The sequence below is a fragment of the Protopterus annectens genome, chromosome 5.part0 (assembly GCF_019279795.1).
Source record: "Protopterus annectens isolate FY-2018-M chromosome 5.part0, PAN1.0, whole genome shotgun sequence".
Taxonomy (NCBI): Eukaryota; Metazoa; Chordata; order Ceratodontiformes; family Protopteridae; genus Protopterus; species Protopterus annectens.
Genome location: NC_056735.1, coordinates 374,943,033 through 374,956,956, shown reverse-complemented (window position 1 = coordinate 374,956,956; position 13,924 = coordinate 374,943,033). Strand labels below are relative to the sequence as shown.

The 13,924-nt window shown below is 34.9% G+C and overlaps 1 protein-coding gene across 1 annotated transcript in view; it reads right to left on the bottom strand.

Annotated features, from left to right (window-relative positions):
• ARL6 (ADP ribosylation factor like GTPase 6) overlaps positions 1–13,319 on the bottom strand; it is a gene marked incomplete in the record, with an annotated part of 560,842 nt that extends 547,523 nt beyond the window's left edge. The window contains 1 exon segment of the mRNA XM_044072341.1: positions 12,912–13,319. Coding sequence (XP_043928276.1) covers positions 12,912–13,034 — 123 coding nt within the window.
• Between the last annotated feature and the right edge of the window lie 605 nt (positions 13,320–13,924).

Sequence of the window (13,924 nt, the reverse complement as noted above, 5' to 3'; positions counted from 1 at the left end):
ATAGCAAGTAAAAGAGTATCTGTTCATCTTAAAACTTGTAGTCATAGTCTATTCAGGAAAAAAAAATATTATGGTTCTGGTTATGCTTTACAGCATCACATGGGGGGAATGTGAAGGGCAAGGAGTACGAAGAAGGGAAAAGGTACTGCACATATTTCATTTCCAATATGCTTCCATAACAAAATTCTTAAATGTTCTTCAGTATGTATCAGTTGATTTGCTTCCTGTGTAATATTAATAAGTGCTAACAGGGTTAGAAAAGTATTGGAAAAGTATATGACTTGTTCTGAATAGAAAGTTGTATCATGGAATTTGGAATTTATGCCTAATATGGAATGTAGAAGTAACAAGTAGTCAGGAGAGCTTAGCAAAATTAATCCTGTACTGTTCACTTAGTCGGCAGTAGTTCTACAATTGTTAGAATAATGTTGCTATTAATGAAAGAAACTATAAAATATCATGCATTCTGTAGCTCGAGACAGAACCTCAATTTCCTAGTTTGACTTATACGTGTTCTCTGTACAAAAAAGGAGACTGTTATTCTTTGCTGATCTGCCTCGTGTGAAAGTTATTTGTTACCTTAACTTCTCCCTCCCTAATACCCCTTACTTGCATACAGTAGTTAGGTAATGCTTAGTACTTAACATTCTGTAGACAGATTTTATTTTTAACTTGCTTCTAATACAAGCCCGAGTAATTGCCCTCTCATCACACTTTCTTTCTTTATAGATTTCTTCCAACAGTCTTGCAGTTGTGATGCATTTGTCTTTTGACTCTACAAACATTCTCTCAAAACTATTTACCACAAAACAGTGTTAATTTATATAGCGCTAAAAAATAAAGTACTAAAATCCAAAAAATTCCCCAAATTCTACCTGCTTAGGCTTATAATGATTGAGCCGATTACTGTTTGCCTCCAAGGTGGTAATACAGCTCTTCTCTAAAACCACCACAGTGCCCTTAGCTTGCCTTAAGAGGTAAATACAAAAATGCTGCAAACTGCAATAACTCTCTCAGTTAGCCAAGTCAAGTAAATATTTCATAACTTTACCCACACTATCTTAAGATTATAATTTAGATTTTTAAGTCTTCTTTATTTTAACGTATTTCCCTTCATCCATCCTTTCTTTCCTTTCTCTTCCCTCTAATGCAGTTAGCAACAACATAAATAACTTAGAAGTGGTTAATATTAGAGCCAGCCCAAATCTAGCCACGTTTTATATGTACCACACTCCTCAAGTGAGATGAAAGTGGGTTGATCCCAATTTACTACTTTACTTTGACAGTCAGAATGGAAGAAAGGGGTGATGGGTTAATGGGTTCATAAGCGAATACCTTGAAGGGTCATGTTAAGCCTAGCCAATTACCTGAGGTCAGAATCAAATCCTGCACCATGTGTCTATGAGGTGAAGACCTTAACCATTATGCCATACCCTACCTCTCTTTTTATTACTTTAAGCTTTAAGATGTACACAGAAAGTTCAACATTTATTCCTAGATTTGCTTTTAAGCTTAAATAACTTTGAACTTTGCTCTAATGGTTTATATCAATAATGAGTCCATCTTCCAGAAATAAATCAGAACTTCATAAACTAAGAAGTTCAATTGCTGCTTGTGGCATCTTAAATGTGCTAAAGGCTGACCAAAAAGATATTAGTTTTCTATCACTTTGATGAGTTTCTTGGCAAGTTTTCCTTTTCCTAAAGAATGCCACATCTGGCTTGCAGGGTGGAGTATTTTTAAACAGGGGAAAAAATGCCAGTCTGAGTCCAGGTATCCAGTGCTTGATTTCTGGATGTATCATCAGGCCTCCATGTATCCGGTGCTTACTTCTCAGGTTGTATCATGCCTGGCTGATGAACATTATATACTGTAAATTGCTTCATCAGTTTCCTGCAGGTTGTCAAATTACCAAGATCCACCTGGGGACATGATTTTTAATGGTGCAGGATATAGAAGTTTAAACTAAAGTCCCAAAGGCCTGCATTTGGCTTGAATTGGAAGAAAGGACACCCTTTGTCTTCTAGTTTGTGCAGAAAAGTCCTGATCTGCATATACTCTAAAGTCTCCACTAAACAGTATTGACCCTGGTTTCCAAATAAGCAAGATGACCCTCTACATATGTAGTGAATTGCAAAAATACTAGTCTGAGAGACCTTTTTCCATTGACTTTAGGTGCCAATCCATTCTGTCAGCTTTTATAATTTAGATATCATCTAGTGGTATTGGTGTCTGTTCTGATAATTTTCTCTTCATGAAGGTTACACAGTCTCTACCTTCCAAGTTCTCCAGGATATGGATAAAATTATGTTTTTTTCCTTCTAGAAAGATCCTCCTGATCAGTTGTAAAAGCATTCATCAAATCTAACCAAGTTTCAGAGGTAGATACCTTGGCTTTGAACAGTTCATTATCCATCAGGAGTGACTGTAGGACCCATAAGTACTTGTTGGCAGCTTCAGTGATCCGTTTGATTTGGGAATCATTTTTTACATGTAACTGTCTGTTTTAGCTGTGAACTTTTGCATTTCTTTACATATTGTGACAAGTGTAACCTCCTGCTCCCCTTTCTTGTCATGTTCTTTGGTACAGTGGTCTTCCATCCTAGCAGAATGTGCATGTTTGTCAAGCTCCACTGTCAGTGCTTTTTTGGAGTTATTCTTCAGTCTGTATCTTGTCATCAGCAAAAAAACATTTAAGAGCCAATAACACTTTACAGATGGAGATGGTCTGTTACTTATCTCCACTGTACCATACCCAGTAGTCTGTCCTCTGCAAGTCAACCCTCCAATCAGTCTTGAGTCCATTCATTCTCATGCTGTTAAAGAGGGCACACAGTGTGAATGTGCTAGCCAGACAAATGGGCCTTCATCCAGGCAGCCATGGAGATGTTCATTCCCTTGCTCACATCTAATGATGACAGCAATAATGGCATTTCTAATGAGACCCTAACCCCGACTTCTGGTGATGGGCATCACAGCCCACATCACAGACAGGGGCCGTTATGCCCTCCTCGTGCACGAGTGCTCCCACCCCATGTACATCAGGGCAGCCATCACTGGCAAGAAAAGTTAATATCCTTGTATAAGGTGAGCAACTGCATCATCTGCGAGGCTCTACTTTCAGGTAAGGAAGCAGGCAAACTGTTCATCACTTACTCCTACCTAGAATAGGATAGTGAGTGCAACTGTTAAATTCAACTTCCTCTAATAATAAGAAAAGAAGACAAGTTGAAATTATAAGAAAAAGTACCTTACTGCACAGCATTACTTTTTTATATAATAATGGCGGGAAGATTTTTACTGATGACAAGAAAAGATCTAGCAGTTATCAAAGAAGGTTAATGCTCTGAGCTGATAATGATCTGCTTGATTACTTCCACCTCAATTTGCCTATTATGAGACTCTGAACAAGTCACTCAACCAGACAGTTCTCCCAGGTCATCCATAAAAAGAGAGGACTGTGGCCATTGGGCTTAGTTAGTTATCAAAAAATTCTATACATTGGGAAATACTTATTAGATTCCATGTTTGGTAGCTATAATTGCTTAAATAGCCTTGCTGAATGTCATATTACACTATTACACAACATGAATGGCCAGGTATTTTCTACAGTAGACTTTAATGGTATATTGATAAAAGCAATTATGTTTCATAATGTTTCAAAAGAATTCAAGCTTTCAGCAAATGATACACTGTTACCGTTTCTGTTTATCTGTTTCTAAGTTTACCTGCATGAAATTAATGATTTATAATATCTTAGTTAATTTTATTTTCTAAAATACAATCTTGTTAATATTTAAGAAATATTCATAATACATCATATTTAAGAAATATTAATAATCTAAAATATACTAATTAATTTCATGCATACTATTTCTATATTTTCAGTACACAATCAGGATTGCTATGATGTACATTTTATATAGTTTTATTTTTTAAAATATAATCTTTTACATGTTTATGCATATCATTTATCTGAACACAATTTACTAATAAAGAAAACCACATTTACATAACATATCCCATTTTATTTAGTTAAAATAAAATAATTACATTTGTTCTACTTATACAATGAAAAAAGGGCTGTAGTGATATAGAGATAAGGTAACCTTCAAAAAGTTAAAAGTCTGAAGATTTTTTTATATCCTCTGCATTTTTTTAGAAATAAAGCAGTTCATTATTTCTGATATATGGATGCTTGTATTTTTTGACCAGAGGTACTCCTTTGGAGTGTGAAGATTTTTTTATCCTTTTAGAAAAAGATAATAGTGCTGGGATTATTTTTATATTGTAACTACTACTAATAAAACTTATTCATAGAACTGATTATAGAAACTAATCATTTTTAAAAAGGAAACTGCTATGAAAACATTTTATATGGTACTAGCTGTCACCCAAAACATATCATTAATGTCTTATCACTACATGCATTTTACAACCTGGGAAAATAACTATTAGGTTTTCTGGTTTTCTAATTTAAGTGACACTGAGTATTTAGTTTTTATGATACAGTATCCAATAAGGTCAATTTAAAAAGCTAGCAGAAGAAGAGGTGATTTACTACAAACTACTGTAGTTTTGGTGATAATCTACAACACAAACCTGTCAATAAACTAAATATCTTCTTTGTGATACAGTATGCTGTATTAACAGACTTGGTGACTGCTTTAGTTAAATAACACTAGTATTTATTAAAGGAAGATGTTTTAAATAATGATATGAGAATTTCCTTATTGTATATTAGGCTAAAAATATTAATCATATGGTGGCTCACAGTTATTTTAGGAAACATGTACAGATGATTCAGAATATGTCTTTATCATAGGGAACTTCCTCCAGTGACAGGTGTAATGTATGTAAAAATGTTGAAATAATTAATGGTATGAAGTTCACTTTTAAAGGACATTTTTACATGCAATGCAGTTGATGTGGTTTATCCTCTTCTTTATTTACATAGGTTTGTGTATATTAGTCAGACAAGAGAAAATTAAAAAGCTTATTCAGAAACATATTAAGAACTGTAAATGTGAAAATGCAGCATTTGTTATTTAACATTTGTTTACCAGGAAAGTCCAACTTGGAACAAGCCAATTTTCAGCGGAGGCCTGGGAAGAAATGCTCCAGATGCATGTTTTTATCATGTGGGAGGAAATGGGAGGCACCCAGAGGAAACCAACACAAATGCAGGGAGGACATGCAAACTCCAAACAGAAGGCACCCCAGCCAATAATCAAACCAGAGAACCTCTTGCTGTGAGGCAACAATGCAAACTGCTGCACCACTGTGCCATCCAGTAGCTAATCATATTGTCAAAAAGCATAAAGGTAAGAAGAATGTTTTGAAAATATGTCTTTTAGAATAAATAATCATAGATGAAAGAAGAGGTCTTCCTATGGAAAAACATTTGTTAAAAAACTGACAATTGATTAAGAAAAATATAAATGTGCCCTTTTGGGCTTAATAACAAACTTGACTAGGACTATTAATTATGTTATTTCCAATTATTACTTATTTGTTTGTGTTTTTAATTGGTTTATTTATATTAAAGAGCTGCTAATGTGTACTCTTTCTTAAATAATGTGCACTCTTTCTTAATTTCTTGAAGAAATGATTTGCCATAGAGACAGATATGAATACAATTTTCCAGTAGCCAGTATTGTGTTGTTAATGTTATTTCATTTTCTTTTCAAATTGTTTTACATATATTGTTTGAAAAATTACACCTTGACCAAGACACCATCTTGGTGTAAGAATATAATTTTGAAAATAACAGAATTTCAATACTACTACAGCAAAAATAAAAAAAAAAAGGTAAATGAGCATTTGGTAAAAACTTTTACAGAATAAATACCAAAAAGTTTTAAATAATAAACTATTTCTTTGGAGACAGTTAAATGTAACAGCTATATATTAATGACCCAAGGGTATCCCTATTGAAATGTTGGGAGTTACAATTGCAAGCTTTGAAATATCATTGGAAAAAAATGAAAACAAAGAAGAGCGAACATTGAACATTGTTCCCTTCTCCCCTAAACTTGTTTTCTGCATGAGGACAACCCCCTGCATTCCCAAACTTATATAAACCAATTTTTGAGACTGCCATACTTTGAAAAAAGGAATACTCTGAGAAATGGCAATATTGGACTTGGTATACATTCAAGTCCAGACTTTTAGTCATCCAGTCTCTGTATTCTGGGACTCAGGATTAGGAGTCCTGACATTTCAAATGGTTAAAAGCCTAAGGTTTTTACAGACTTGCAAGAAGAAACAAAATCAAATACAATGTATTTAAATGCTAAAACAAACAGAACTTAATTAGGAATAAAGGAAATATTTTAAAAGTTTTTAGATCTCATTATTATGATACTTGTATTAACAGTATTACGAAAGAAAACTTACCTGATCATGTTCTAGATAATGTTCTTAAAAAGAATAGTAATATGCCTTTATTTTCAACTGATATTAATATTTTTATTAGCTTAAAGATATACATGAGAAAATTAAAGCATTAAAAGATAAAGCCTTTGGGTGAAATAGTTTTTTTGTATAAAATTTATAGAGTAGTATGTAAAAATAAAAGAGACAAACAGACCATACTTAAAGTAGTTATTGTTATCAAGAAATCTCTTCCTCTTGGAAATACTTAAGGACTGCTCCAGTAATTAACATAGATATGAATCTCACTGCTTGTAATTTGCATAGACCTATTTCTTTATTAGACGTTGATACACTTTTTAGTCATACCATATGTTAAAGGAAAAAACTTCAAAGACCAATACACGTAAGGTTCAGGTTAAGGCACTTTTAATTCTTGGAGCAAGGAGACAAAAACATGCAAAAATACAGAGTTTGTTTGATTAGTAACAGGAAGTGAAGCCATTCTTATACTGTTTTACAAGACATTGCCTTCTAAAGCTGACGTAATCAAATACAAGCCTACAATATTGTTTTTCACAGTAGATATTGTTCATGATTTTCTGCTGACATGACATTACATTACTAGATTTGTGAGAAACTTTTTGAAAAATAACTTGGCCTTGGAGACCACTAGCTAGTTACAATTATTTATACAGTGCTGTGTTACATTTCAAGGTACTCTGCTAATTCAAGCACAAAGCAAACACAGATTATAGTTCATATTCTTCAAGCAGTCTTTGTTCTACTTATCTATCCTTCCTGTAGCTGTGTATGTTCTCATAGCACAAACAGAGCTAATTGTCTAAGTTTAATAACATTATAGAAATGGTATTGTTCTATTCATTATTTTCCTAACCAAGCAGAAAATCATCTGCTTCTCAGTAAATTTCCAAAGGCACAAGCAAGATTTCAGCTGTGCTGACAAAATACAAGGTCAGAAAGTATTCGAAGTTTATATGGATTTATGCAGTATGAAATAGAATAAATGTGTTAACCCTTTTGGGCTTTTAAAAGCACTAATATACTCATTAATACATATTTTTCTAACACCATATTAACTTCATTATGAACAAATATGACAATAAAAAGACAAACACAATATAATATTAAAAATACATTTATTGATCCTGTACATTTTACAAAATAACTAGTTGCTATGAGTTAGATATAGTAAAGGCTGTTGATGCTACAGTTTAGAGCTATTTTAAGTCCCAGAACTTTATAAAACTTCCCTCTTTCATGACTAAGACCTTAATACTACAGTATTAAATTCACAAAAAGATCAAAGCAAGGCTCTCCTTTATTACATTTACTGTTTGTTCTCACTGTGGAATTACTTATTAACACTAGAACACAAAATGAAAAAAATTAAAGGATATAGACAGTATAGATAATATAGTTATTCACTGGTGAAGCAGGATTGAGCTTACACTCAGCACGGTGGCAGCCTGAATTGTCAACTGTCTACAAAGGTGTACAGTTTTTAAGTATTCTTTACTCAAACTTGTTACTTCCATGTCTTAAACATTATATTAGTTTTGCTACTTTTTGGTACTCACTGCTCAAAATCATGGATTTGAAGATCTGCTGCTAAGCAGAAGAGAAGCAACACCAAACATCAAACAAGCAGTGCATATAGCAGTAGGAGTTTCTATAAGTAGCCACCCAAGACAAAACATCTTCTAGAAGACAGTGTTGAATTAATGAAGCTGTCAACTGAAAGCCAGATAAGATTCAGCAGGTGAGCACAATAAAGGAAATGGCAGTATCTGCCAGCACTCACTGAAGGAAGGATGCAAAGGCCAGCATACAGAAGCACAAAGGAATTCTTGGTAAAACAGCTGCAAGAGTGGATGATCAAGAAAACCGCTCAAGGTGCAACAATTTATGTTGAACAGGCCCGAGTGAGTCAGTTCCTCGGCACACCTTACTATATCATTTAAGTCTTCTTGCCTGATATACTCCGTATAAATATTATCCTATCATGTTGGAATAAGTGCATTACTCGTGTAAAACTCTAAAAAGAAGGACCTGGTCTACCCATAAAAAGGTAATAATGACATTTCTAAACTATCAGGAAAAGAAGACTTATGTGGAAAAAAAAAGAAAAAGAGAGAAAAGAATTCCAGCTAGATGGACATCATGTATGATAAGATTTCTATCTACAACTAACTCAGAATAAGAATTTTTTTCTATATGAAATCACTTTCTTACAGGAATACAGCCCCATTCATTAAAATTTCCTGTAACCCCTTATATAAATTGGAAAAGTGGTCATTATTTGTTTGATTTTCCTGATGACGCTGTAGCTTTCCTGAGAAATCATTAACAAAACGGTGAAAACCTTTAAAATTTATCAGATCACTATCAAATGACAACAGGTAAAGGCCATGAATCTACTTGCAATGATCCCTTGCATTAATGAGAAGGGAGAATGAAACCAATACAGTCAGGAAATATTGCTGCCATCTCTCTCTGAAAAATTCAACATCCCCACTGTCCATTGCTGAACTTTTTTTGCAAGTCAGCAACTGTTTGATACAAGTACATTCAGGAGGTCTAATGCTTTAGAGTCTCAAAAAAGGATATTTTGGATCATACAAAGACTGATGCAGCAGACAAGTTCAAGTTCAAAATTCCTCTGCAAATCAGGCAAAACAAGGAGAAAACAAGAGCATGCATAAGTTCTTCATTGGGCCTATTTCAACTGCTGGTAATAAGATAAGAAGCCTACATGTAAGCACTAAGCATTTACTTACCAAAGATCAATGCATCAATTTTTTTTTATTTTCTAACATTTCCAGCAAAGCCCTATTACTTATACAGGTGTGTGGCATAATTGCAGACACTTTAAAGGTGATACAGCTATAGATGGTTAGCCTTTGGCTGCTGCTACTGCCTGCAGTGGGTAGCATGGTATAGTTAAGGTTTATACTTCTGAATAAGTTTTACATAATTGTTCATCTGTTCTTTGCTTCACAGATTTAATTTAGTTTATTGTGTCACTGCAGGTGGTTGCTCTAAATGCTTGAGTTAAAACCTCTAACATTTACTCTTAAGAGTTAAGTGTCTTACTTTTAATATGTATATGGCCTCCCTCAAGGGAGATGTTTTCTTTCTGCAGGAACTGAAAATAACAAAACAATATTCTAGGTGTATCAAAATACATTCTTACAAATGTCTGCCATAACTTAGCAGTCTCCTCCAACATAGGTGTTGCTATTTGCTTAGGAAGTAGAGTGAATGGAAATGTGCTGAATGTAATCAAGGATTATGAAGGTCCCAGATTGTTAAAGTAGAAGCTCTTGCAAACAAGCTCCATTCTGTTATGCTAAGTTGATGATCTCAATGCAAATTCTCAAGCATTCTTTTTGGAAGTGCTCAAAATTTTGGCATGAAGGACCATTACTAATACAGGGATAATTGTGTGTGTATGTGTGTGTGTGTGTGTGTGTGTGTGTGTGTGTGTGTGTGTTGGGGGGGTGGGGCAGGTAAAGCTGTAGTGGATTCAGTATTGGACAGGAACATACAAGTTTCACAATCACGTTAAAGTTCAAAGACCACTCTAGGTTAAATTATCATATTGACAACTACTAGACATTCATTGTTTACTTTCTGGTGAGAACACTGATTACACTTAGATTTTTCATAATGGTCTTTCCTGCAGTAGAATACATTACTGGTTAGCATCTAAAAATACATCACATTGTACTGCACAGATTTTGACATTACTTTGTGCTCTTTCATACCATCAGGCAGACCTACTGGAAATGGGCCCCAGTTTTCCCCATTAGCGTAACTTCTAAATAATGGTGGATAGATCCCTTGATTTTAGAAGGTTTATAATATATTATTTTACATTTTTTTCTGAAGTGAATAGCTACATAACGTTAACCTCTTTGAAAAGCATAGCAATCTTTAGAGGGTGGAATCATTCAAAAGTGTGTTCAGAACTGTATGCCCTTCAGAAAAGGTTAGATACCTAGGTAGACTGAATAGCAAGATTCATTTTCTGACAGCTAAGGTGAGAATTCTATGGAAGATCTGTAAAAATGTAAGTTGAAGCAGTACAAGTCAGATTTGTTCCTTACCATAAGATTCAAAGCAGATCCTTGTTTAAAAAGAGCAACATTTCAAGCTTGGGTGCAGAGCTGTAGGTGATAATGGATAATAACAGACCTCAGTAGTGTGTTTGAGTGCAGTTAAGAATGTTACAGCAGTGCCCTAATTTTCTAAACCTTATTACACACAGTTAAAAAAAATAGTGGCCTACGCTAACAAATCCATCACCTGAAGTGCTACCTAAAAAGCATTTGTATAACTGTCCCATTTTGCAAAACAGCTAGGATTTTACTCATACTTTTGCCTTGTACATTGCAAAAATGTTTGATTTTCTTGTAAACTACTGAGGATTACAGACAACCAACAATGTCAGCTATCAGAGTTCATACTTGTTATTGTTGGAAAAGTGAATGTTTACTCAAAACCAGCTGTACTACTAAGTTTTTAACATCTCTGATTTCTGTCATATTTTTGCTCTCAGCCTCATAACCATAATTCTTATGATTCAGCAAAAGCACATTGATGCAAAAACTGTTGCTTCTATTTAAGTGTATAATCTCCCCTACTGTGCTGCACCCCATGTAAACTGATTTTCTGGTAAATCACTGTGGATTCCAGTCAATGGCAGACATCAGAGCTTCAATCTTCTTAATCTGAAAAATGCATGGTGGTGCAAAAGCTGTTCTTTTACATTAAAAAGTGAATATAAGAAGCTTCATGGATATCTCAGCCCAGTACATGAAATGTCATAAAAGTCACAGGCACTGCATTCTTGATCGCAACTTATGCACAGTCCCGTGTTCTCCATTATCACAGACTGTGCAACTGGTAAAATTTTACTTTTTCATCTTAGATAATGCAAGTGTAATATGAGCACACAGCACTGAAAGTCAGTGAGTTGCCAGTGACCTCCCCTTCAGCTACTGCAGACACATTTAGGTCATTTTATTCACATATGGTGCAACCCTTTTAAAAATTGGTGGAGATTACCTGCAATGTTTGAGTTGGCATAAAAGTGTCATTTTTAATATTAAGATATCTCTTACAACGTACATGACACAATTATATACAAGCTTTGTTCAGCTATTTAAGGTGTACAGTTTACCATACTCATACCATTAGAAGTACTTTCAGTTGAGGCATGTAAGCTTATCTTCCTGCTTTAAGGGAATTTTAGGCTCTGATTTTCTCTACATTAAATATATTTTCAGAAATCCAAGACCCATTAAAGGATAAGGAGGACATAAGGCTTAAAATGTATGTCATATATAGCCAGTTAATGCAACTAGAAGATGCATTTATGGCCAAACTAGTATCATAGACAGAAAGCAAACAATTCATGACTGACTTATGGAAATACTACTTCAGAAAGCAGCTGTTAAAATCATAGAACACTTTACCAGAGGTGGTGTAGAAGGTAGGCCAGTGAAGGGGTTTAAGTAAGTTTAACTATGCCCAGTGCAAACTGAAGGAAGGCTTGAGTTACTAGTAGACTAGCTATAAATAGGCAACAATCAAATACACTTGAAAGATCAGAGCTTTTATTCCATCAATCTTAACGGTGCTAAAATTATTAGTAAGATTGCTACTACTTAGATGTCTCATGAATTCACATTCGTAGACAAGCGCTCACTCTCTGACAACCTGTTTAATCCATTTCGGGGTCACATTGGATCAAAAGCCTCTCAAGGCCATTAAATAAGGCGCCAACCCATCAACGGGTATAACACATACTTCTTTAAACATGGTAGACACACCCATGAGTAACTTGTAGAATTGCCTGTTCACCTAGAACACATCTTTCAGATGGGGGTGCTGAAGCATACCCAGACTCCACACAGAAGACACAATCAAACTGGAGAACTAAGTAATGTGAGGCAGCAAAACTAACTGCTCAGCCACTATGGCTCACAATCGTAATTATCTTGCTGCTGAATACAAAGTTAAGGATGACCAACAACAAAATGGAAACATCCAGACAATATCTAAGTGTCCCTCTCAATGCAAATCACTCACACACAATCTGAAATTTGGTGCATTGTCCAAGCCCAATTTTCGATCACAATCAAAACTAGTCTTCTTGTTCTCAATTACATATGCTGTCTGAATAACTTTACCATTAGAACGCGTAATATGCTACTACAGAAAAAATGATTATCTGTAAAGCATACAGAATGTTATTTTCTACTCTAGTACATATCAGTATCTAGAGATGCAGGCAAACCTTGGAACACGTGCATGCCAATAATTTCAAAACTAGTAGTGAATTATCAATTTTGCAGCAACGCCTGGTGCTACTCAATTTAAATGAAAATAATGGGATTTATATTTTCCAGTAGCATGACAACCGCTACTGAAATAATATATATGAGATACATGCAGGCAAGTTTGTTCCTCGGAACTTTTATAATATAATCGCATGCACTACTTACATGTGATGGTTTAAGTTTATTAATAATGGTAGTTTTGCCGCTGTTGTCCAGTCCAAGACAAATAACATTGATCTCCTTCTTCTTCAGGCCAAGCCAGCCAGCTAGTCTGTCAAACAGCCCCATGACACCTGTGGTTTATCCTCTGCAGCCCAGAGCCACATAAAAATGACAGAAAATGTGAGACAATGGTGAAGAAACACTTCTAACCCTAAAAGTTAAAGCTACTTATCGATGCAGGCAGACTTAGTGCTAAAAACTAATGAAAGGAAGAAAAAAGAACGCCCTAATCTGATTGCCTCGCATTAGATGGAGCATGAGCCTTAAGAGGTAGGTAGGTAAGTACGGTAACCATAGAAATTATAAGCAAATCGGTTCAGGAGCTAGTTGATCCCGGAAGTACAGTAAAGAATGATACCATCCGGTTCTAAGAATAATATGGGAGCCATGATTCTTTTGCATATGTAGTTAGTTGATTTCTGTCGTCGTTGTAATGTAGTCCATCCCTAAAAAATATTCAGATTTTTCCTCATATATTTGGTCTGTACCTGTTAAAATTTGTGGATTTCTGGCAAGTTATTTTCACTAAATAATGACAGACGGCGGTGTAAACCTTGTCTCTTGATGCTTGTCACTGTTGAAGTTACACCCAACCCCACGTGGAAAAATGGGTTGTGGACGGATGGATTTGAGTTTCAGTCTTTGTATCCTGCAGCAAATATATGCTACTGCAAAGTCTGTTATTCTAACAACCTCCTACGTTTAGAATAGGAGTATATTAACTAAAAACTATTTTTGTGCCACCCCCCGCCGTTATTTTAGTTTTGTCCAGATTTCTTGCTCTGTGAGGTTGAGAGGTATGTTTTTCTCATTTTTATATGGGGTCTGTAGCAGTCAACGTGACCTTATCACCTACAGTCAATGTTTACATCGCCAAGAGACTACCTCTGAGACGGATAGGTGTTAATAATGTTTACTTACACGCATACGATGTGTTTTTCTGGTAATAAAACATT